The 27582-nt window shown below is 36.0% G+C and overlaps 1 protein-coding gene across 3 annotated transcripts in view; it reads right to left on the bottom strand.

Annotated features, from left to right (window-relative positions):
• Positions 1-23837: 23837 nt before the first annotated feature.
• The window catches only part of LOC110448667 (SMC5-SMC6 complex localization factor protein 2-like), a 44171-nt gene continuing 40426 nt past the window's right edge, over positions 23838-27582 (bottom strand). For all 3 annotated transcript variants that reach the window (XM_021495046.1, XM_021495044.1, XM_021495045.1), the window contains 2 exons: positions 27324-27392; positions 23838-26533 (listed from right to left, as the gene is read on the bottom strand). In XM_021495046.1, the coding sequence (XP_021350721.1) occupies positions 26261-26533; positions 27324-27392 (342 nt within the window). In that variant the 3' untranslated portion in view covers positions 23838-26260. The remainder of the gene's footprint in view (positions 26534-27323; positions 27393-27582) is intronic.

Genomic DNA, 27582 nt, shown 5'->3' with positions numbered 1-27582 from the left:
CTATATTTCGCAAGAAAACATTTATTTTTAAATAGCGGTTTTGTAAAATACAATTGTAGATCAAAACGATCAACACTGTGTTTATACAACAAATTATTTGAAGGTGTCTCGAACATGTTTCTCATTCCTTAATAAAAGTAACCTTTATGCGTTGTATATAATATAATAATAAAAAAAAATCTCATTTGGTACACATTGTGCCAACCAACTATCTCCAAAACCCAACGTACACAAATCACGTCTCAGATGATAAACCCAATTTGCTTTACAATTTGGTTTCCTGTTATAAAGCTCTAAAAGTTCATCGTAACAGGCCCTCGAAATACAGTTAACAGTCTTTAATATTTGAAGTCAATACTTTATAATAGCAATCCTACGCTGTATATGCAAAGGGTAATGACCAAGTTCAAAATACACCATGGCATTATTTACTGTTTTCCTGACACCCAATAAGGTTTTCCAAAATAATAAATGTATATTTTCAATCTGCGGTGCAGGACTATAACCCTATACTTCACACCCGTAATTCACAATACATGATATATAAGTATCAAATAAAGATAACTTGGTCTTTTCATTCGACAAGAATCTTTTCGTTTTCCGATTCAGAAGAAAATAAGCTTTCCTTCCTTGTACAGCAATGCTATTAAATGCAATGGTAAATTTACCATTATAATTTCTAAAAAAAACAACTTTAATAACAAAATGTATCTACCATTTCTATAGCTTTACCATCAAAACAAAAATCCACTGCTCGTTTGGATGCAATCGTTTATTTTTTCTAAAACAACTTTTTTTGTTTTGTCTACATATACAGACAAATTCCAACGTCGAGAATAAGTCCAGAAAAATCCAACATATTTTGAAGGTCAACTACATCCTCAGAAAAAAAATACCGTGTCATCGGCATAAATGATTGAAAACAAATTAAGTAATTGCAAGTGATAACTTTGGCAATTTGACTTAATCAATTCAGATTCCATGTCGTTGACAAATAAAGAAAACATTATTGGAGATAAAGATGCTCCTTATAATAATCCGACCTGTAAATCGTACATAGGAGATAATTTACCATGAAGCTTTACACATGACTTAACACTCTCGTATATAGATTTTATAACATAGGCACCAGTCATCTTATGACCTTGGCTGTTGCAAGGTCATGAAACCCTAAACAAACAAAAACTCCTTATCTACCTACCCATAGGCCTTTCAACCTTAAATCCCCTACACCTTGACATTTGATCATAACAATCGGCTTCCTACAAATGTACCTGTTAGCCTCTATCTGTTTACCCCTTCTTTTAACCCCTACATGAAACTCCTTCAGTATTGGCCCTGCTACTTTTAGCCCCCTAACCATTACCCATAACATGTTAACACTGACTCATACCAATGAGCCCTCTAACCCCCTAGTTGTTATTCCTCTTAGCTATTAACCATTGTTGCCCCATCCATTATCCCACTAAATAATAACCCCTACTTAATGTCCTCTCCAAGTTGTAGCCCCCACCTGTGAGCCCTGCATTTATTGACCCCTGTAACTATAAGCCCCCTAACCTAATAAGCACCTTCCTGTTCTGACAGCTCCGCAATAGCCCCTGAACCCATTGGCCCTCCTATGTTTTAGCCCCCTGCCAATTTTCTTTCTCACCACTGCCCCCCGAAACCTTAAACACTCACAACAATGAGCCTCCTTTCCATAAGACCCTACCTGTTAGCCCCTTACCTTTAAGCCTTCTATTTGTAGCCCCCTACCTGTAAACCTCTAACCATTACTGCCTCGCATTAACATTCATATTGGCATGCTTCCTACCTGGTAGCCCTCTAGCTTTAAGGCCACTTTCTGATAACCTCCTAATTGTACCACCCCCTAGCCATTAGCTCCCTCCTATTAACCTCCTTCTTGTTACCCCCCTCTTATTTGTAGCCCTTACCAATGATCCCCCATACCTGTTATTCCCTACTTTATGCCAACTAAATGTTTGCCCCCGCCTTCTTGTTTGCCCCTAAGCATAAGCTTTCTGCTGTTGTTCTCATTCCTTGTGGTTTCATCAGTGCTTGTGTTATGTCGTCATATGGTAGTGTAATTCCTGGTGCTGCATCTCTTCTAGCAATGGTGTCCTCTTACCAGTGGTGGTGTCCCCTCTGGTGATGGTGTCAGATCCTTCCAGGTGTTCTTGTTCGCCCTAGTGTTTGTGTCAATCCTGGCTGTTGAATCCCTTAGTTTTTGGTGTTGGTGGTGTTCATCATGCTATTTTCTTCATTCCTTGTGGTTTTGTCAGTACATGTACTTGTTGTAATGTTCCTCCATGTGGTGGTGTTGTTCCTGGTGGTTGCATCGCTCCTAGCATAGCATGTGTCCTTACCAGAAGTGGTGTCATTTGAGATGGTGGGGTCCCCTCTACTGCTATTTTCAGTCCTGTTGTGGGACCCCAACAGGACTGATGCTACCACTAGGACAGATAACACCACCAGGAAGGATGTCATTGCACCATCACCTAGAGCATCAACAGTGGTATCCCTCTTGGTGACTTGACTTTACCCAATTGGTAAAGGTCGTCAATAGGAGAGGGGACCGGGGACTACAGACCGCGGTGGACGAACCTTGTCATGATCACTGTATCCAGGCAGTGATTTCATATAGTGACTTATACATTGACTTTGCAAGTATTGGTGTATAGTTACCTGTGTAATTTCAGTATTAGTATATCTATCTGCTTTGTGTGCTTTTCATGTTGCTGTTTATGCTTACTTTATGTGAGAGTTAGGAAGCAAAGGTTTATACTACTTATAAATAACAAAACCATAGTGTATATTTTGTAAATTAAATTTTGTATATATTGTAATCCAGTCGTAGTGTCACTTGCACTGTCAAGCTCGTCCATAGTTACACTGATCTTTTTAGGGGCAACATCTTGTTAAAAATATAAAGTAATATACGTCTTATTGTTAACGTAATTGATTACACCATCACAGCTTGTCGGTGAAACAATGTGTATACAGCAATATGATCCGGGCTGGCCATGTTCAGCTATACGAAGTTTAAAGCTTTATTCGAACGTTTGGCCATTGGCCCATCAGTATACTATACATGTTATACACAAACCATGGAAAATGTACAGAGATTGAAGACAATCATATTCCATTATAATACCCTTAATTTGTTTGCCTCATAGATATACACAATTCTTTTATATTATGGACACTCAATAACTGAACGGCTTTAAACACAGATGTTTTTTTCCAATAATAGCTTTTGATAAAACGTGATCTGAGATTTTGGAATTTAGAACAGATTAATAAAAAATGAAATTCGTCCTCTACTTCAGATGGGAGTTACATTGTTTACAATATCTACGTTCTCTACGTATGTTATTATACCTTCAAACATCTACAGCCAAAGAATGTGTAGATGTACGGATTCGAGTTAAGCAAATGCGATATTTCATTGGTATATATTTTGTGAGGTAAAATTGTAATGATTCTCCAAAATCAATGATATTTTTATACAATAAACATTTTGAAGAGTTTTCCATTGAGGCCCTTAGGGATTGTATGCCTTGATCAAAAATTCTTTGTTTTATCAATGGTAAATAACACAATTTGCTGAGAAAAACATGGATTTAACCAAACTCACTAAGACCTAGATTATTCAATTCATCTCTTACTGCTTTAGCCCAGTTGAAATCGTTTTTATTACAACATTTTAATAAAAAAAACTATAGGAAGTGGATATGATAAATTTTTTAGATTTTAAGATCTTAAACCAATATTTCATCATTCTAATTTTTCTCATACAAACTAGAGGTAATCGTCCCAAATCAAGATATACATTGTTGTTATTGTCCGATTTCTTCACTTTAAGTAATTTCTTACAAAAATGTAAATGTACATGTTCAATCTCTGGAGCTTTGTGCATACACCACATTTCACTTGCATAAAAAGGATACTGCTTACATATGTATCGAAAAGGTGTAGCATAGTTTTTACATTTAAGTTTAATAATGAACACTTTGAAAATAATACAAACATAGCTTTTCGTCCTTTGATAGCTAATTGTTTTTGGATAGAAGTGAATTTATTATTGTAATTTAGAATAACACCTAGGTAAGGAAATTGATCCACACATTCGACTTTACTTCCTTTGTAATACCATTTTTCATCATTATGTAATCTTCCACCTTTTCTAAAAACTACAATTTTTGTTTTTTTTCCATATTTACAGTTAAACTCCATTTTGTAGAGTATTCAAAAAGGCTGCCAAGAAGAGTCTGCAGGCCCTGTAAAGATTCCGAAAAAATAACCAAATCATCTGCGTACATTAACAGAAACAAACTTAACTCACCGAAGTCGTAATATGCTGCACCTTTTTCAATAAAGGACATTTCAAAATTATTAACAAAAAGTGAAAACAGTAATGGTAAAAAAAAAAATCCCCCTTGCAATAAACCGAGACTGTTTTCAAAAAAGCATTTCCCATTCATTGAAACACAGGATTTCACTGATTTATAAAGCGACTTAATAACAGACAACATTTTCCCTCGAATACCAAGCCTAGTCAACTTGCGCCATAAGCTTAACCTGTCGACAAAAACAAACGCTTTGCGAAAATCTACAAAACAACAATACTATCTTTTCCTAGATGACAATGTTTTTGTTATAATAGTATGAAATGCAAATATAGCATGTATCGTACTCACTTCCGGACGAAATCCGAATTGAGCATCTGTTAAAATATCATATTTTGTACAAACATCTAAAATACGTTTATTAAGTATAGAATTAAAAAAGTTTACTAAGACAGCTTATTAAACTGATGCCTCAAAAGTTATTAGGGTCATTACGTGTACCTTTTTTATGAACAGGAATAATGATAGCAGATGACCAATTTGCAGGAAAACACCCGGCTTCTAAAATATTGTTCAACAACATACACAAATTGGGAAGGAGTAATTCTTTACAGTTAATAAACCATTCATTTAACAAACCATCCAGTCCATTACTTCATTAAAAAATAATCGGTGCATCTAGTTCATCATACATAATATCTTTATCAATGAAAATGTTGTCCTGTTGAATTGAGTCGTCATCGTTTTGTACATTTGACAAATTTTTAAAATGATCATACAGTTGCTCGCCTGTCAGTAACGGCGAATTACCTTTTTTTCTCAGAAAACTTTCTGTAAAAATACCTAGGATTGTGTTTTCTCATATGTTCCAGCATGTCACCTTCAGTACTTAAGTATTGCCTTGTAGACTTAGCTTCCATTTTTATATTTCTTTTTCTTACTAATAAGAACAGTATGAGTAGGATGTCATCAGCAGGACTGATACAGTATAACCCCACCATGAGAGATTCCACCATCACCTAGAGCATCAACAGTGGTATCTCTCCTGGTGACTTGACTTTACCCAATTTCAAGGTCAGAAATGTGATTGCCAATGATACTCAATAAAGGTGATCAATACAGACCCATTGGACAACTTGTTTTTTAGCTTCCCAGCTTTTGATACGGTGTGTTGTTCATCATCCATCCCTCGTCCGTCGACTTTTTCTTTGAACATCTTCTTCTTAAGAACTAGTAAACCTAGGGCCATGATATTTGGCCAATAGGCACCTGGGATAAATTGCTATAAAATCTCATCAAAGAAATAACCTTAATTGACTTTCAAGGTCACAAGGATTAGATATGTGAAATCCTTTGAACAATTTCTTTTGAACAACAAGTAGGCCCAGAGTAATAATACTTGGCCAGTAGGTACCTGGCATGTAATGCTATAAAGTTTCCTAAAAAAGCTTACTTTGACCCACTTTAAAGACCATAAGGGTCAAATGTGTTTGACACATTTGAACATCTTATTCAGAATAACCAGAAGGCCCGTATACTGTTACTTGGCTAGTAGGTACCTGAGACGGAGAGATATAAAGTTTCCTCAAATAAATTACCTCTACGTACTTTCAATGTCACAGGAGTTAAAAGTTTTATAAACGTTTAAACATCTTCTTTTGAATAACCAAGAGGTCTAGATATTCAGCCTGTAGGTACCAGGGACATAGTGATATAATTTGTTCTCAAATAAATGACATTGACCTACTTTCAAGGTCACAGGGGTCAAATATGTAAATATCTTGAAACAACTTTTTCCGCAATCTCCCTTGGTGATGATATTTGACAAGTAGCATGCTTGGAAAGAGTAGTATAATATAACATATAGTCTGGAACATTTTTATATGGAAATATTTGCAAAAGTATTTTTATAGAGAATATTCCCATGATTACTTAAATATCCTGGTGAGCGATACAGGCCCTCTGGACCTCTCGTAATACAAGTGGCATTAGATCATTTGATATATGTATGGGACATATCATGTGATATGCATATCATGTGGTATGGGGATTATCAGTTCTCTTTTCCATCCCACCTTTTTAAAGAGCAAGTAAACCACAGAGCTAACTATGGTAACATGAATATATTCCTCTAATTATGTTGAGTATGGGTAGATATGGATAAAGAGTGGGGCTTTCAACAAATGACTTTCCTGTATGTCTCCTTTTGGGAACAGTCCCTTTGCCCCCATTGCAACCACACCCTCCATTTATACAAAACTCAATCCCCTGAGCACAAGATTCTCTAGACTAAATTTGGTTAAAATCACTCCATAAGTACAGAAGAATTAAAATAATTCTTTATAGCAGCTATTTTGCCCTGCCCCTCTGCCCCCAGTGGGGGTAACAACCTCCGTTCAAACAAAACTGAATCCCCTTTGCCCAAAGCTGATCCAGTCTCAAATTGATTTAAAAACCCTCTACTAGGACAGAAGGATATTTTTTTTTTAAAGATTTACCCTTATTTCTCCTATTGGGCCCTGCCCCTCAGCCTAAAAGGGATGCCTTCATTTTTTGAAGTGTTACCTCTTTTTCCTGTATTTGGTCCCACCCCTTTGCCCTGAAGGAGTGTGGGAACATCCTCTGGTTATATAAAATTAGTCCTCTTTGCCATATGATGCTCCTGACCAAATTCACCGATTTATGTTCCCTAAGTTTATTACAATATCTTCAATGTTCAAAATGTATGACTCTGACAACAAATCTGACCTTTGACCTTGACCTAGGGTTGAATGACAAACAGATGGATATTTTTTCATGGAGCAAGAGTCTTGTATTGTTCATCTTGATATTTAAACAATTGAGGCAAAGTTTTCTCATTCAAAATAATATTGCTAATGTATCCCCAATTTGTTCTCATTCTTCCTGGTATCAAGGATGTTTCAAAGCAAATCTGGTTAATTGGTATATATATGTGTATATGGTAATAGAGTTGCCTTTCGTATTTCAGCCATTTCCATTAGCATGTTATGAACCCTGGATTAAGTCATGAACATGAGTATACCTGTATTCATCTGTTCATACAATGCAATTGCATATATGGTTACGTGTATTGGATACGGATCTCGACTCTTTCCATGTTAACATGGGAGGGAGTCCCTTGGGAGGGATTCAGAGAGCCAGACTCTGGACCAATATAGAAAGTATGATTGAGTATGTCTCTTATGCATGTACGGGTAAAGAGTAGGAATCTCGACCAGTTTCATGTTCTACCTAAGGAAATCTGGAAAATGCTGAAAGGGCCGGTTTCCAAAACGGCCCCTTCTCTGATTCAAATTTCCTGTTGGTGGTGCATTGCCCATGCCGTTGTGGTCACAAATCTATAAAGTATAAAGATTTAGGTCACTTGGTTTGTTTTTTATGGCTCCTCAAAGTTGTACCTTTCAGAAGCTGTCTAAGTGTTGATAAAATGTGCATGTTATGTAAAATATTAATGAAAATCTAATCAAATGATGGTCACCGTAAAGAATACATTCATGGCATGATTGTGACAAAAAATCATGTTTCCATCGCGCCATTTGGCTGTTTTATGGAAGAAACAATCTCAAAAATGCCATTTTCGATGATAACATTTTAGACACAAAAACTGTGTTTTTTAGAGAATACACCCTTTTATGGGCGTTGGATGCAAACCAATTTTTATCCTATTAAACAGTACGTAATATGCTATTGATGAGAGGAAAAATCATCAAAATGTAAGTGGTGGAACATTTTCAAATGTTGGGTTGAATTAGCCTATGGTTGAATTGCCGATTTTCGACTTTCTTTAGATAATTAACAAAAAAACGAGAGTATTTGCTCGGTATGTTGAGAATATGTACACAGATATGAAAAAAAGTGAGAGAAACACTTTTTCATTAAAAAAAATCCAAGATGGTTACTTCACAAGTCCCTTATGTGTTCCTTATGATTTTGGTTGGTTTTCGCATTTACGGGAGTGTTCATAGCTACGGGCGATTGTATAATACCTATATTTATAAGTTTGGTTAGTCACATGGTAACGGGGATCTTTCATATCGAGCCCCAAACATACTTTCGACATATGCACTCCGTTGCCGCATGGAAAACTATTTCAAGTTTTGTCGGAATTTCTTTACCTGTGTTTGTAATGGTCGAGGGTTATAAAACTTTATAAAAATACATTTTCACTGAAATTATGAAATCTGGGTGTCGGAAAGGTGAAAAATTATTCTTCGGAAAAGAAAAAAACAGTAGTTGAGCTAGATAAGAAATTATACGGGGGCAGGCTCCTATGGAGAATTAACATTACTGGAAACAGGCCCTTTAATAAAAACAACAACTTTTATCCGATCAATTTTTTTTCAATAAGTGCACCGTTTTAAAGTCAGACGAACTTCAGAGAAGATAACCAAGTATCTTTCTAAGATGACAATTTGCAGTTTTTGTTTGAAGATATCCTGTATCAGAAAATTTTGTTCCTTGTGGAATTTGACTATTTTCCACCTTAGTAATAAGGAAATGGTGAAAATTAAGAAAAATCAACATTTATAGAAAATACATTTGTTTTTTCAAAAAGAGCAAATTTGCAGTATTGCATAGTAATGGCCCTGCTACTTCTAGCCCCCTAACTATATGCCTTTTAATAATAACCCCCTACATGTTAACATCCAAGAAAATACAAGAAATGCTGAAATATCAGAAATATCAATATGTTTCCAAAATACACTTTTTTTCAATAAAATGAAGATTAACAGTATTGCACTTCTTTATTGAGATACAAAGTCATAGAAGATAACCGAATTCATTCTGAGATAAAATTTGAAGTTTTTGTAAAATTATAGGATTTTGTTTAATATTAGCTGGTATATTGCCGTTTGTTTTAATTGATAAAACTTGAAATTGTGACATTTCAGACAAAATATTTGGCTATTAATTAGGATTGTTTTGAAATTTGAAGATATATCTTAATAATTTGTTTCTAGTTTGAAATTGCCTTTTTCTACCTTAGGAATGTGGTAAATGCTGTAAAGGTGGGGTCAACATTTGGCCCCCACTTTGATTTCTTTTATTCTTTTGCCATATGTAGATATATAAAAATGATCAATTACTGCATAAATGATTATTCATAATTACTACTGATAACCGTAGTGGACCTCCTTGTATAACACCAGGTTGAGTGAAGGGGGGTTTCCTAACAAAATGACAGATACATGTCACAGGTGTTGTTATTTTGAAAATAAATTATGATAGTGTATTGTGTATAAAATTACTGTTATTTTGATACTAGATATGTTATATTGGTATACATGAAGTAAGTGATGTGATACTTTGAGAAAAACATGCCAAATTCTAACAAAATTTAAAATATAACCAACATTGTAAATTTAACTATATATAGTTACAATGGTAATCTATATTTAAAACTTCTTAAAAAACTTTCCATGCATGTATTCTGTCTACAGAATCATTTTCATGTAATGTCAAAACCGGTAAAGTACTTTTTTAGCATGACAAACATGATCAATGCCCAATTTCACATAAACATTGAGTTTTGATTATCAATGTTTATTATGGTAAATACTGATACTTTTTCTGTTTTTGTATCATACCAAAACATTTGATAATAAAACGCATGTTTTAAAGTTATGTGCAGCAGTAATAACTCATGAATATGTATTCTGCCAAAGTATTTTTTCTGGAGAACACTTAAGGTTGAAACTTTTTTAAGGAGCAATGGCCCTTTGTTGGAAAATACTTGTCCGGACATGCTCAAAAGTATGATGTTTTGTATTGTGACTAGGTAATACTCAGACTACACTTAGACTTGTGGCAATCGGGTAGATCTTGTGCTGAAACAATTTAGTCATGGGACTTATCTTTTAACTGGTTATATTCTGCAGAAGAATATAGTTTGTTATCAAAATGGCGGACATCATCTATTATATCGAGTAGAAGTTGCAAAACACGCTATAATTATATATTGCTGATGATCAATTTTGAATTGAATTCAAAAACTTCAATTTCAAACCGTTAGTGAATGGTCCTCTGGATCTTTGTTCGAGAATTTAATATAGTAATTGTAGTTTTTCATTTAAACCCTTATGTCACGTTTTTATTGTATTAAAAACTGAAATGCTAAAGAGTGCGTAATACTCATGTTGAAGTTTCCAGGCCCTGCTCATCAAACTATGGACTTGATATAAATGAATACAAAAGAAGTCTGTCCCTTACACAAGACAAAGTAGGAGGGATAATGGGTACAAGGGTTCATATATTAGGTGGCGGCTAATGGGAATGTGACTATTTGGTAATGAGTGATTATCACTCTGGCCTTCTACGCAGGCGGCCAGAGTTCGATACCCGAAGTCGTCATACGCATGGATATTCATAGAAAGGGTTTTTCTCCTGCCCACACAACTCCAACAACCCAGGTGGAGTATAAATTGGTCTGGGGTGGATGTTGCGGTATCTGTGCTGTAGCATTCAAGTGAGATGGCGCTATAAATGATGCCGTTGGAAGCACGGTCCCACTAAAAACAGAACACATTACATCTTCAGCACACACATTAATACACATAAGGATATATATACATGTCTATGCACTGTAAAGCTTGATAGGGCGCTAAATCAATTGTTGTGTATTATTATAATTATAATTATTAGGAGGCAATATGATACAAATAAATGACTAGGGCCTACATTTAAAGTTTTCCAACCCTTGCTTCAAGCACTGGGTTAATGCTTGACAAGGGAATACCCCAATCTGGGTTAATGTAAAATAGTTGTCGTTGGGGGTGAAGACTTAGAAAGAGGAGGGAAGAATGTAGCTGAACTGAACTGGCCGGTCAAGCTTCAGTGACCAGGTAGCTCAATTGCTAGAACTTCTGTCTCGAGTTCAGAGGGTCCCAGGTTCGAATCAGGTCTGGTCGTGCACAGATCTGTCACCAGTATATTTGTATCAAATAACAAATACAAAATGTCGTAAACACACATACTTGCCAACGTTTTGAAATTAACAGGGGTGGGAAGTCAAAATCGGGAGCCTCTCTCCAAAAAAGGGAAAGTTGGTTTGCAAGTATGTATACATCTTTAAATTGTATAATCAGGAATCCGTTTATCCACATGTGCATATATAGTGTACTAGCCACACCTATTAAAGACTAGTATATGTACGTCTACCCCCAACGCAATACTTGAATGGTCCCTGGATTATATACAGAATACAGCTGGTATGTAACGAATTATTCAGTCAGATGTCAGTTAATTAACTGCTCAAGAGTTACCAAATAGCATCATAAGGTGTCCGACAATAAATCCCAAACGTGTATTCTAACGACTGAATTATTTCAAAAAATTCGTCTCGTTCCAGCAAAGCGAAAGTAACGCGCTGCCATATTGTTATGTTACTTGGCTTGCGGTCTGAACCGGTCACGTCATGCAAATTAAATCACCACACATGGAACACAAACCTATACTTCCAACAAATCAAATATACATTCATCGATTATAACAAACTAATCATTTACTTATCGACAGACTTTTCCTCTGCCATAAACGAAACCTCTAAATCATGATTACCACTTACATTGTGATATAAAATCACAGTAATCTTGCAAAGAATGGCTTTAACACTTTCATGGTTTCCAAGGATATTTACAGTTAACGCCCTGACTACAATGTTTCGGTTACAAAACAATATTCCAAGCAAAACGAACTCCTGATAACATATGCCCTTCCCATTTTCCAGTAACTCTATGGAAAGTCAGCCTGCTGTTACTGGACAGTAACTGCAGTCTACATTATCTGGTCACATGACCACAGTTTCCGTGACGTCAGAGTTACATGTAGCAACCACTCCCACCGTACGATATAGCCGCCTTGTTAGTGTTGTCGTTTGGTTCATACAAGTCGCACTATGACGCATTTTGCGAAGAATGAAGACATCCAGAATAGGTAGGGAAGTTCTTACTTTTGTTGTCGCCCGGTTACATTTTTTAATGGCGACACTAACAAGGCGGCTATATCGTACGGTGGGAGTGGTTGCTACATGTAACTCTGACGTCACGGAAACTGTGGTCATGTGACCAGATAATGTAGACTGCAGTTACTGTCCAGTAACAGCAGGCTGACTTTCCATAGAGTTACTGGAAAATGGGAAGGGCATATGTAATCAGGAGTTCGTTTTGCTTGGAATATTGTTTTGTAACCGAAATATTGTAGTCAGGTTTAAATGGCAAATAATCTTAATAGTAAAACTATTATACACTTTATTATACCCCCTGCAACAAAGTTAGGAGGTATACTGGAATCAGCTTGTCTGTCTGTCTGTCTGTCTGTCTGTCCGTAAAAAAAATATTGTCCGCACAACTCTTTCTAAAGTAAGGACCAATTTCAGCGAAAGTTACCAGATATGATAACTACTACCAGAAATTATGCATACAGGTATTATGTTTTCATTCTGATCTTTTTTTTACAGAGTTATGGCCCTTTGATGAACAATTCTTGTCCAGACATGTCCTCCAAAACTAAGGAGTCAATTTCAACGAAAGTTTTCAGATATAATAACTTCCACCTGATGGTGTGCATCCAGGTATTATTTTTTTCAATATGATCCTTTTTTACGGAGTAATGGGCCTTCCAAAACTATGGAACCAATTTCCACGAAAGTTTACAGATTATGGTAACTGCACCATGCCAAAGTGCATCCAGATAGTATGTTTTCATTCCAGACCTTTAAAAAGGAATTATGGCCCTTTGTAGAAAAAGAACCTTGTCTGCCTCATAAACTACTGGGCCGATTTCAATGAATGTTTACAGATATAGTAATTACCCCCTAATGTCCTGCATCAGGGTACTTGCATCAGGGTAGTACTTTTTCATTTCGACCCTTTTTAAGGAGTTATGGTCCTTTGTTAAAAAATATTTGTCTTGACAACTCTTCCTTAACTACTAGGACGACATAAGCAAAGCTGGCTCATCGGGGCTAACAAGATTTGGGATGAAAGTATTTTTTGGCCTGGTGAGGGAGTACATGAAGTATGTCNTTGCAATGATTTGCCTTAATTAGCCTTTAGCTTACAGTTCTGGGTTATATAGTTGTGGGGGTATTAGTTAGTCTTTCGCTAACAGCTCTAGTTATTATTTTATTTGGCCTATTCCCCATTCATTAAACAAAAAATGGAGGAATAATTCATTATTTTTTATCGTTAACTCTAAACAAAAAAAGCAATGAAAGGTATCATTGTCTGACTCCCCATACAAACAAATATTTCAGCACATTTTATTTTTGTGACCTTGAACGAAGGGCAAAATCATCAACATTTACTAAATTTAAACCAATTCACAGGAACAACCTACTTACCAAATATCAAGACCAAAGGACTTTTAGTCATGAAGAAACACAAGTTAAAGGAAAAGTGGAAAGAAAGTTATGTTTTTCGTTTTTTGAATCAAAAGTGTTATATGACAAATTTACCGGTTGTCAATTTTCTTGAAATTCCTGATGTTGAAAGATATTATTGGTAGCCAACTTTTAAACAAGTATGAGATATAGACTGGTTTTAGAACAATGTAAATTGACGTGCCGAAAATGGAAATTTTCTCATTAATAATGGAATTTCACATACTTTTCTGCTTAAATCTTCAATAAAAAGATTCTTTTTTGATATAGTGTATTATTCGGTATCAAAATGAAAGTAGGAATATGTTGCAAACGAGGATGATATAATTTTATAGTAATTATTTCATTTAAGTGTTCTAGGAGGAATTGTGTTACCGCACCTTTAACATCCACATAGGTGAAAGTCAATGAGGTCCCATTTATCCTAAAATGAATTCTGAAACTAACGGTTCCTTATTTAAGCTTCCTATACCCATACCTTTTTGTAATTATCTTGTTTTGAAATTACAAGCGGGGGCCGACGCTAATGTTAAATCTCCATAGACCCTACCTTTGTAAAATTTTCACTTTGTTGTCGGATCATACTCATGCCAATATGGCTTTCTCGACTCCTACAAAAGGCCAATATAGGACATCACAAAAAGTGGCTGCTCTTTTGTGACTAACAATGTGTCAATCCCCTTTCTCTGGATGTAAAATGGGTTATTGAATTCTTCTTTGCGCTAATGTTTTTAATTCAGCTCGGTCGGCTATATCTGCTATTGTAAACATCCAAGGGGGCACTTCACACAAGTTCGTTGGTAACAAAGTTTATGAAAGCGTGTTCGATATTAGACTTGCCTAACTGTGATATAACAGAACATGGGATGTGAAAAAGGTTTTAGAGTACCCAACAACCAAACAATCAAGGATCTGAAACTATTGACGCTATCTACTGCGACTTTATTAGGGTAACTTACTGACCAGTGTGTTCAACCAATACATCTACTACATGTAGACAACATCCAGTCGATGGTGTAAAAGATACATATTGGTGAACTGTTTAAACAAACGAGGCCAGGAATATATTTACCTAACTTGTGTTCGAACAACTTTCGAAAGACAATAGTTTATGTATAGTGGACTGTCTTAATGCATATATTGTAAAAACATTTTTAAGACAAGATAAAATTAAAACGGTTATAAGCTTTACTAAGCCATTTTAAAGGGTCACTGTACTAAGGATACTTTTAGTAGATAGTTTAAAATGTGTTACTGTCCGCAGTTATTGACACAGACTGTTTCAAAGCGCAAAGCATCCAATCAGCCTCTACATCATCTGCCATTAAACTGTACCAATTTCTACTACAAGTGATTAAGCTGCGTATTTTAATGAAATACACAAATAAAACACGATAATTTCACTGTTTATAAAGAAAACGCCGTGTCCCTCTGTCAAATGAGATTTGGTATTAACCGAAACTGACTGTATCATGAAAACTACAGGCAGGCGTGTTCAGGAAATTCTACCCTAAAACAGTAAAGCTGTTCTACGTGAGACAATGCCCATTTTCTCCCTTACATACATTTATAATGACCGAGTGTGGCACGAAGACAGGATACAGTGTCATGGTTTCACATGGTTGCTCCTTGCATACTATGTTTGATCATAAATTTGATTATCTCAACAATAGTAATATGCACTCTGAAACTCTCATGTGATCACTCGGCTATCATATTAGCCCGAGTTTCCTCTGACCCTGACAGATGTCTGGTGTCATATAGCAGTGCGCTCTGGCCCCACACCAGACACATATCTGTCAATATGTCTAATTCTGGAGTCAGGACCAGAGGAAACTCGGGCTATTATCATTTATGGAAGTGTGGAATTGACAAATTGAGCGAGATTTATTGTTGTTTGAGTAAAAGTCCACACTTGTATAAATGATACTGAGGGATTACGTGCCCACCCCGCTTTTGAATTTTGAGTGTGCATTGTACATTGTACGTATACCAAACACAATAAAGATTTACTTACATTCAGCTCATATTTTGCATATCACCACTGACGTTGTTTGCGTCTCCAAACTGACGTAATATGACGTTATCCTCAGTACCATATATGCAAGTGTGGAATTTTAATCAAACATCAATAAGTTCCGTTTAATTTGTCAATTTATCTTCATGGAAATTCTGCTTGAACAATATTTATATATGATACAGTGACCATAACATTTACTTTTTGGTTTCATGTTTATGTTCTATCAAGCCTTATTGTTAAGTTCATCAGGAAACCATATCATATCAAACTGAATTTATTTCTGGATTGATATAATGATATTAATTTTCTGATAAATACCTGAACTAACACGTGAACAGTTAAGTCCGAGTGTCCAGGTAAAACCAAGGTGCAGAACAACCGATACTCAACACGTTCATTTACAAGGCCGTTGACGAAGAGATGTGCGCACACTAGCTAGCCCACAAATCCTACCAGTCAATTTATTATCCAATACAGGTACAGTTATGCACTTGTGACTGTCATAACACAAGAGACCCAGAGGGCCTGTATCGCTCATCTGAATATAATTAAAGTAATTGGTATGAAGTAAAGATATAGTACTCCATGGTAGGTGCTGTTAGTACATATGAAATTTCAGAAAGATCCATCCAGTAATTGAGAAATAGAGAACAAACTTCAAACAGAGCCCCATCCATATGGCCCTACAGGGGTCATACCCACCAATTATACAAAATTGAGTCACCGTCACCCATGGGTGCTCCACACTAAATAAGGATAAAATCCCTTAATCTCGATGGTCGGAGAACGATTTTAAAGGTTTTACCTCTATTTCTCCTATTTGGCCCCGCCCTTCTGCCCCCCTCGGAGACCACACCTACTGCTAATACAAAATTAAGTCCCCTTAGCCAAAGGATGCTCCAGACTAAATATGGACCAAATCCTTTCATTCCTACAGAAGAAGAAGGATTTAAAAGAATAATTTGCTATGTTTTCCTCATTTAGCCCCGCCCCTCAGGACCCTGGGGGCCAGACCCATGGTTTAAAAAAATTTTGTTCCCCTTCCCCCAAGGATGCTTCTGACCAAATATGGAGCAAATCCTTTCATTCCTACAGAAGAAGAAGGATTTTAAAGAATAAGTTGCCATGTTTCCCCTATCGGGCCCCGACCCTCAGGCCCCTTGGGAGCCATCCCCATGGTTTATACAAAATTGGTTCCCCTTAACCCAAGGATGCTTCAGACAAAATATGGACCAACTCCTTTCATTCCTACAGAAGAAGGTTTTTAAAGAATAATTTGCTATGTTTCCCCTATTGGGCTCCGCCTATCAGGCCCCTGGGGAGCCAGGCCCATAGTTTATGCAAAATTGGTTCCCCACTACCCAAGCATGCTCCACACAAAATATGGACAAAATCCTTGCATAGCTACAGAAGAAGAAGGATTTAAAAAAATATTTTGCTATGTTTCCCCTATTGGGCCCCACCGCTCAGGCAGTTGGGGGGCCAGATCCACCGTTTATACAAAATTGGTTCCCCTTCCCCAAAGAATGCTTCAGACCAAATATGGACCAAATCCTTTCATTCCTACAGAAAAAGAAGGATTTTAAAGAATAATTTGCTATATTTCCCCCATTGGGCCCCACCAATCAACCCCCAGGGGTCCAGACCCACCATTTATACAAACTTTGTTTCCCTTCCCACAAGGATGCTTCTGACCAATTATGGACCAAATCCTTTCATTCCTACAGAAGAAGAAGGATTTTAAAGAATAATTTGCTATATTTCCCTATTGTGCCCCGCCTATCAGCCCCCAGGGGGGCCAGACCCACCATTTATACAAACTTTGTTCCCCTTCCCCAAGGATGCTTCTGACCAAATATGGACCAAATCCTTTCATTCCTACAGAAGAAGAAGGATTTACAAGAATAATTTGCTGTATTTCCCCTATTGTGCCCCGTCCATCAGCCCCCAAAGGAGCCAGACCCACCATTCTGTTCTGTTTTACCACATAAAGATCCGGAAAATATATACTTTCAATTCTATCTAGTAACTAACTAAGTTATACCCTTGTCATTTTAAGAAATTAAGAAACCTGGAGAAATGCATCAGCTTCCTGTTTCATTAAAAATGTCCGCCTTAAGTATACCAAAGGTCATACTGAGGAAGAACAAGAGGCCCATGGGCCTTAACGGTCACCTGAGTCTACAGTATTTTTTTTTGTTGTTGTTGAAATATGTACCAATTTGAGTAAAAAATAGTATAATGTTAACTTAACTTTGTCAGGACCATGAGCTGATCATTCCTAGACCAATTTTAAGTGAGATCGGCCTATTAGAATTTAGTAGCAAAATAGCGGCCATGGCAGCCAAATTGTATTTCTGATTGACCCGAAAAATAACAACACTTTGTCAGGACCATGAGCTGATCATTCCTACAAAGTTTCAGTTCAATCGGCCTAGCAGAACTTGACTTTAAGTTTGAAATAGTTTTTCAAAATGGCGGCCGTGGCGGCCATATTGGATTTCTGAACGACCCGAAAAATAACAACACTTTGTCAGGACCATGAGTCTATCATTCCTACAAACTTTAAGTTCAATCGGTCCAGCAGAACTTGACTTTAAGTTTGAAATAGGTTTTCAAAATGGCGGCCGTGGCGGCCATATTGGATTTCTGATTGACCTAAAAAATAACAACACTTTGTCAGGACCATGAGCTGATCATTCCTACAAAGTTTCAGTTCAATCGGCCTAGCAGAACTTGACTTTAAGTTTGAAATAGGTTTTCAAAATGGCGGCCGTGGCGGCCATATTGGATTTCTGATCGACCCGAAAAATAACAACACTTTGTCAGGACCATGAGGCGATCATTCCTACCAACTTTCAGTTCAATCGGTCCAGCAGAACTTGACTTTAAGTTTGAAATAGGTTTTCAAAATGGCGGCCGTGGCGGCCATATTGGATTTCTGATCGACCCGAAAAATAACAACACTTTGTCAGGACCATGAGGCGATCATTCCTACCAACTTTCAGTTCAATCGGTCCAGCAGAACTTGACTTTAAGTTTGAAATAGGTTTTCAAAATGGCGGCCGTGGCGGCCATATTGGATTTCTGATCGACCCGAAAAATAACAACACTTTGTCAGGACCATGAGGCGATCATTCCTACCAACTTTCAGTTCAATCGGTCCAGCAGAACTTGACTTTAAGTTTGAAATGTAAAATGTTAACGGACGACGGACGACGAACGACGACGGACGAAAACGGATAGCAATAGGTCACTTGAGCTAAAGCTCAGGTGACCTAAAAACTCATCCGTGTCATATTATTTGTTAATAAATATTATTCATTTGGCTATTCATGTATTCTTCCTTATTATTTACATATAAAAAAAATCCGGAAAATATATACTTTCAATTATATCTAGAGAGTCAAACCACATTAGGCTGTGAACATTTAATTTTTCCTGTTCATGTTTTTTTCTCTGTACTTATACAAAGATAATTATAAGCTGTGGTCCTTTTAAGGAAACATTTTGTAATGTTCCCTTATCATGTTATAGTAAATTAAATACAGAGTATATTTACAACAAGTGTGACTGTTACATGTAACAAAAAGGATATTTTTACTCTTTTACCAGATGTCCATGATAAATAATATAAAATATAAAGATATTTTTTCCAAAATGATCTTCTTTGCAAAACCATATCACTTGGACATATAAATATGGTCATTTCCGGGTTTTGACAGCTGAAGTAGTCAGAAACATACATTTTCTCTTCATGTTACATACTGGTTAATGTAATATTTCCCTCTGTCAAATGAGATTTGATATTGAGCGAAATTTACTGTATTATGAAAACTACAGGCAGGCGTGTTCATGAAATTCTACCCCAAAACAGTAAAGCTGTTCTAAGTTCAATTGACACGTGAGACAATGGCCATTTTCTCCCTTACATACATTTATAATGACCAACTGTGACACGGAAACAAGATACAGTGTCATGGTTTCACATGGTTGCTCCTGCATGCTATGTTTCATGATAAAATTGATAATCTCAACAATAGTAATATGCACTCTGAAACTATCACGTGATCACTCGGCTATCATATTAGCCCGAGTTTCCTCTGACCCTGACAGATGTCTGGTGTCATATAGCATATAGCAGTGCGTTCTGGCCCCACACCAGACACATATCTGTCAACATGTCTAATTCTGGTGTCAGGACCAGAGAAAACTCGGGCTATTATCATATATGGAAATGTGGAAATGACAAATTGAGCGAGATTTATTGTTGTTTGAGTAAAAGTCCACACTTGTATAAATGATACTGAGGGATTACGTGCCCATCCCGCTTTTGAATTGTGAGTGTGCATTGTACATTGTACGTATACCCAACACAATAACGATGTACTTACATTCAGCTCATATTTTGTATATCACCACTGACGTTGTTTGCGTCTCCAAACTGACGTAATATGACGTTATCCTCAGTACCATATATGCAAGTGTGGAATTTTAATCAAACATCAATAAGTTTCGTTTAATTTGTCAATTTATCTTCATGGAAATTCTGCTTGAACAATATTTATATATGATACAGTGACCATAACATTTACTTTTTGGTTTCATGTTTATGTTCTATATCATCCTTAATTGTTAAGTTCATCAGCAAACCAGATCATTACATAAGTCATTATGTATACAGTAGATCGAAATTACAGTATAAAACGGAGACAATACACATATTTCGTAATATTTTTTATTAAGTTATGCAGATTTATTGATTAAATTCTGATCGCTTAAGAGATATAATTTTGCTAACTACGTTACTAAATTGTGCTAACTACTTCACTAAATTGTATTAACTATTTCACTTAATGCAAAATATACTTCTGAAAAAGATTAAAACACGTATCATCGTAATAATAAGAATTAGTCATGAGTCCATTAAAGTCAATATCATATCAAACTGAATATATTTCTGGATTGATATAATGATATTAATTTTCTGATACATACCTGAACTAACACGTGAACAGTTAAGTCCGAGTGTCCAGGTAAAACCAAGGTGCAGAGCACCCGATACTCAACACGTTAATTTACATAGCCGTTGACGAAGAGATGCGCGCACACTAGCTAGCCCACAAATCCTCCCAATACAGGTACAGTTATGCACTTGGGAATGTCATTTACATCGCCAATGACATCAACTAAATTTAAAGTACAGAGTATATTTGCAACAAATGTGACTGTAACATGTAACAAAATGGATAATTTTCCTCTTTTACCAGATGTCCATGATAAAAAATATAAGGATATTTCATTCATTAATAATCTTTGATACGGGAAATTGGCCAGCAGCATTGAACATATTTGTTTAAAATACAAAGAGCGCTCAGTATCTAGTTACTATACATGTACTTGATATAAAGGTTATTTAATTTCAAGAAAGTTTGTTTAGATTCTTTAAAACTCTTTATCATTTTCACATATTAACATACTCGAAAAATAAACTCCCTGTTGAATGAAGACGATTGCCGACCGAAGACGTTTAATAATCTTATTAAAAATGCCATGTAAACTGAACATTATAAGCAACTCATTACAAATATCTTTGTGGAACAATAGCCCTGCAGATCAGGGATGGATCGAGAAAAAGACTACACCTTCTGTTACCAAATGAATGTATCGTAATAGGCGATTGAGGGGGAACTCCCTGCAGAATTGGGGATTCGCTTCTGTGCCTTATATTTGGGGACATAGAAGCGACCAAAATAAATCTGCTGCACTCATTGCAATATTTTGGATCTTTATATTTCTCTCCATTTTTTCTTACCTTTTATTTTTTGGCAATACCTCACTTTTGGCCTTGATGTTGAGCGTTCGCCCAGGTCAGAAAGGCGATGGGTTATGTATCCAGGCCGGGATATACCATGCAAGTCCATCAAATTGGTAGTTGTTATTCCCAGCTTAACGTTCAGCATTTAGGGTAATGGCAATAACTGGTTCATCTGTTGTCAGTACAATGTGACCGGGTGGAATGCTACGCTGGGTGCCTTTGGCATGGTATTTCAGTGAATTAGCACTATAAAGCCGGCATCAGACCGCACTATTTCAGGGAGGCAAATACACCAACAACTTAAGGTAATTCATACAGGCTCATGTCAGTGTATATTATATGTGATGGGCTCATAACTTTTCCTCAATATGAAAAAAAACTATCTACTTGCAAATTATCATCGCCATATGCGTCGTAGTTATTTAGAAGAAGTTTTCAAAGCTTTAAACACATTTGGCTCCTGTGACTTTCAATATATGTCAAGGTCATTAAGTTGAGGAAACTTATATTAGTAGCACTACATCGTAGGTACATTATAACTACTGGGGAAATATCATCAACCTGGGTCTCTTGGTTATTTAGAAGTTGTTTAAAGATATTTATATATTTCACGCTTGTTGCCTTGGAAGTAGGTCAAGGGCATTTATTTGCGGAAACTTTATAGCACTCAATCTCAGGTTCATACTTGCCAAATATTTTGCTCTATGCCTCCTGGTTATTAAAAAGGTGTTTATACATATACATATTTGACCCCTGTGACCCTGAAAGTAGGTGAAGATTTATTTGAGGAAACTTTATAGCACTCCAATTCAGGTACCTACTGGCAAAATATCATGACCCTAGGTTCTTAAGAGGAAATCGTTTAAAGAAAAAGTTGACGGACGATGGATGACGGACAACACACCATACCATAAGCTGAACTGGCACTTCGTGCCAGATGAGCTAAAAAACAAGAGGCCCAAGAGGGCCTGTATCGCTCACCTGAATATTTAAGCAGTCATAGCAAAATATTCTCATTAAATATTATATTGCACTAAAAATATTTCCCTCGCAAACTTTTATGGCTTCATCTGTTGAAACTACCAGCAAAATATTATTATAAGATTCTATGCTTTTTTCTTCTTCTTCAGAAGTTGCTTGACATGTTTTTTCTTGTGACCTTGTAAGTAGGTCAATGTCATTTTCCTTCTCAAATTGGTTAGCTCTATTCCAAAAAGCTACCAGCCAAATCTTGTGAATCCATTTCTTTTAGCTCTTCCATCGAAATCCTTTAAAATGTTGTTGACATCTGTGACCTCTAAAGTAGGTTGAGGTCATTTTCATTCGCAAACTTTGGTAAGCTCTATCCCAGGAAGCCACCAGCCAAATATTATAATTGTATGCCTTTTAATTCTTCAGAAGAAGTAGTTTGAACCGTTTGACATATTTGAACGCTGTGACATTGAAAGTAAGTCGAGGTCATTTTCATTCGCAAACTTTGTAGGGCTCTTTCCCAGGAAATAACCAGCCAAATGTTAAGGTTCTATACCTTCCAGTTCTTCAGAAGAAATCGTTTTAAGTATTGGACATATCCGACTCCTGTGACCTTGAAAGAAGGCCAAGGTCATTTTCATCCTCAAACTTTGTCAGGCTCTATCCCAGGAAGCGATCAATCAAATATAAAGATTCTATACCGTTCAGTTTTTCAGAAAAAGTTGTTTGAAGCATTTGACATATTTGACCCCTGTGACCTTGAAAGAAGGCCAAGGTCATTTTCATCCTCAAACTTTGTCAGGCTCTATCCCAGGAAGCGATCAATCAAATATAAAGATTCTATGCCTTTCAGTTCTTCAGAAGAAGTTGTTTGAAGTTTTTGACATATTTGACCCCTGTGACCTTGAAAGTAGGTCAAGGTCATTTTAGTTATCAAACTTTGTCGGGCTCCTACCAAAAAAGCTTTCAGACAAATATCATGACTCTAGGCCTGTCCATTCTTCAAAAGAAGTTGTTTAAAGGAAAAGTTGATGGACGAGGACGGACAACGGACGCCGCACCATGACATAAGCTCACTTGACCTTCAGCCAGGTGAGCTAAAAACGGACTCAAACTACGACTTTTCAATCATTTTTTTTTTTTAATAAAAGTAAACATAACACTTTGAACACTTGTCTCGGACATGTTCAACGGACATGACGACGGACGCCGCACCATGACATAAGCTCACTTGACCTTCAGCCAGGTGAGCTAAAAACGGACTCAAACTACGACTTTTCAATCATTTTTATTTTTTAATAAAAGTAAACATAACACTTTGAACACTTGTCTCGGACATGTTACACACTCACTCGTATTCCAGTGTCTCCCACAGCCCTCCCTATCATAACCACTTCACTACCGTTGTATCTCATCCATTGCACATTTCTCACACAAATTTACACAAAAAGTAATTTTCTTATATTTTCTTATCAATATTTCATTTACCCTAAAATCTCAACAAGTCACATTTTGACTGTTTTTTTTTAGAAAGAAATGAAAAAATAAAATGAAGGTCGTATTTCCGAATTACAAGCTGCCTATGTTAAATCAAGACAAGTATTAGATATTTAAGGGTACACATACATAGACAATTTAAAATGTACGGAAATGAGATAAAAACAAAAACATCCACCACATTGAACTCCAGTTATCATGCAAAACTCTGGTAATCATACAAAGTACAATATTTCTGGCCCATAAAAATGATAACCCTGTTAGAGCCATTTGCAGTACTTTCCATAAATTACCTCTCAGTCAAAGGGAATATTTCTATGAAAAGTAAAATGGAAAGAAATAAACTACAGCATCAACACAAAGTGACCAAATCGGAACTCAAAATCTGCTTGTTTAGATTGATATATAACAAATAATTTTTATCAAACTTTTGTTACACATTCATACTCTTAGTTGGAATTGGAAGATAATTCTTTAACTTTGAACTGAAGACACTTATTTTTATCAAAACTGAATATTTAAAGTATTGGACCTAAAAAACAACAAATTTCATAGCACCTATAAGGCGTGTACCTGTTACAGGAAATTACAAAATTACAATGTCACATGAAATTCGTTTTGTTTTGATAGATCTCTACTCTCTATTTTAATGAGAAAAAAAACATAGCTGTCAAACCTCCCTCAAAAGGAGGGAGACTCCATCATTTTGATTAAAATTTACCAATCTCCCTCGAAACTCCCTCAATCAAGTCCAAACTCACACAAACTCAAAATCTACATCCTGTGGTCAAATGATCTCCTAGTTACTACAGGGTGTGGGTATTTGAAAATATGAAAATATTACCGTTTAATTTCATGTTAAGTATATTTTTCATGTGGATTTGTTCTGAAAGTGAAAGTAAGACACATACACAACAAAAATCAGAAAGGACAAATACGATTACAACCGACTTAAATCACATATAATTGAGGCACTAATAGGCAGCACAGCATGAAGATATGTAAACTTTACCCCCATATTATCTGTAATTCTGGCAATGTTAAACATAAACCATTCAATTACATGACACCAAACCTTTATGTATTTCAACAACAAATAGATTAAATGTTCTACTTCTATAACTTTCTGACTTTATTAAATCATCCTGAAATGTTTCAAGATACTTATACAATTTTATTGTCAGATATTTTTGATATTTGGAACAGTTTGTTATCATTATAATTGTTAAAGAATAATGCTTATAACAGAACTGAACAAGAAACTTCTGTTAAGGATCCTGACCCCACTGCACTGTGGTTTTTCTCACATGAAGTATAACCTCCCCTCGGTTACAGCAACAGTATAACAATTTGAGATCCACATGTGGTTTTTATTTTCAAAAATAGTTGTTAAAAGCTAAAGTTATGACAGAAAATAGGTTTTGGATACAATATTTTAGTTTTTTGGGCAGCGGTACGGGGATCCTTAAGGCAGAGTTGTCCCGATTGTTTATTACCAATCAAGTGCTGTTACAATGACACATCCTTTTCATGAAAAGGAGATATTCCTTATTTTTACAGGGTTACTTTTAAAGACTGAAAATATGAAAATAATCATATTTATGAATTATATTTGATATTCAACAGAAAACCTTAAAAGCTGTTTACTGGTTATGACTTTATCTGAATGGTAGGATATCTGTCAGAAATATTACACTTTCATGGTACATTTTCCTAGACAAATGAAAACATTCGTCTATGTCTTCACTGCAGAGAAGTTATCACTTTTTACATCATTTTGGTCATACTGATAATTCCTCAAACATCACTGGTAGCAAAAAAAACGTTAATGAAATGCATTCAATATTTTTTGCCTATTAAAGGTGGGCATCAACATTTTTCACTTTAAAGCATTTTCAAAATGTTTGCCTAAGTTTATTTTTCTCTACCAACACAAATTAAACCTCTAGAATTTTAGTTGAATGATGAAAATAGTGATATGGCTAAAATTGCATTGTCGTTCCTCATGGTGAATGGGTTAATATAGAATTAAATCAATGAGTGATATAAAGTTGCACTATAAAAATATATAAACTATTTCCAGTTGTAAGAAGTATTTTGATGTGGTTGTCATCCTTCAATAATAATGAGTAAAAGATGCAATGCTACACATCTTTGCCCAAAATACATCAACTATGAAAACTCAAAATAGATGATAAGTCTTATAACTCTGGTAAATCATCCTCATCACCAATGTCCATCCCCTCATCAGCTGGTGAACCAGAAACATCCTTCCCATTCACATCGATTGTCACCGTTTTAACTTTTGCTTGCAGTTTCTCTTCCTCCTCGGACTGAGCATCTTCCTCCTCAGAGTCTTCTTCTTCCTCCTCCTCTGTTTCAGAAGCCTGATCAGTCTGACTTGCATCTACTGTCTCAATCTTCATTTCTGCTGGAGACTTACGGAAATTCCCAGGGCACTCGAAAAGAGTTCTCTGTAAAACGGGAAGGTGAAACATCATAATACAGCACTTTTAATACTCGATCCCCACTCTACACTACAAACACCTTTGAAAACAGACCAGAGTTTAGGAATGAAAGATAGGGTTTATGAATTTGTCATTGCATTGATAACTTGTTTAATTCTATATTAATTTTGATGTTCAAATAGTAATTACATGATAAGTCTGGTATAATTTGTCAAGGACACAATATACAGTAAGTAATTTTATTTATTTGTTCTCACTTTGAAAATTACCCATTTATGAAACAAGCCATTTGGATTGATATGTCTTGTCTATGCGCCGCTTTGACAATCAATGCACATATCAGAGAAACTAACTTAAACGCAAAAACATAATGTTGATGGAGATGCTGACAAAACCAATGGACCATGAAAGGTAGGCCGCATCAAACATGTGATGCATGGGTTGAGATGTACTACCTAAGATGCATCTACGGTTGTCCAAGTTTGGTTGGTCTAGCACTTATATTTTCAGTGATACTAACTTAAACACAATTACGTAAACTTAAACTCAAAAACGTAATGCTGATGCCGCCGTCACTGGAAATGCAACACCTAAAGTCTCGCTTTCAATTCGTGGCGGCGAGACAAAAACTACCGTGGATTAAAATATTTCCCTACACATGTCCTTAAGCATTACATGTACGTATGTTTATTTATGAAGTACTATAAGTTTTTGTCATATGATATCATCAAAAAATTATTTTAGGAAAAAAAAGACGTTTTACAGATATCGGTACAGCAGTAAATGTTAGTCTTACCTGCTTGCTGCCAATACTGCGGAGCACTAAAGTCCACTTGCTTGTTATTCTTATCATCATGTCTTTTATCTGAAACGGAAAAACATAAACGACTGAAGTGCTTTATTAACTGGTAACGCCCCCTTTAACAAATATCTCAGACCTGAGCAAGTTACTACTGGTCATTCATGATGTATATACATATAGGGCATCATTTATTCCCCATTTCAAACTGACATTTTTTTATCAATCAAATGAAAAATTTAAAAAGCTGCAGCAG

Source organism: Mizuhopecten yessoensis, unplaced genomic scaffold (genome assembly GCF_002113885.1).
Source record: "Mizuhopecten yessoensis strain PY_sf001 unplaced genomic scaffold, ASM211388v2 scaffold4123, whole genome shotgun sequence".
Lineage (NCBI taxonomy): Eukaryota > Metazoa > Mollusca > Bivalvia > Pectinida > Pectinidae > Mizuhopecten > Mizuhopecten yessoensis.
Note: the sequence above shows the minus strand (reverse complement) of the source record. Positions and strands in the feature narration are given on the sequence as shown.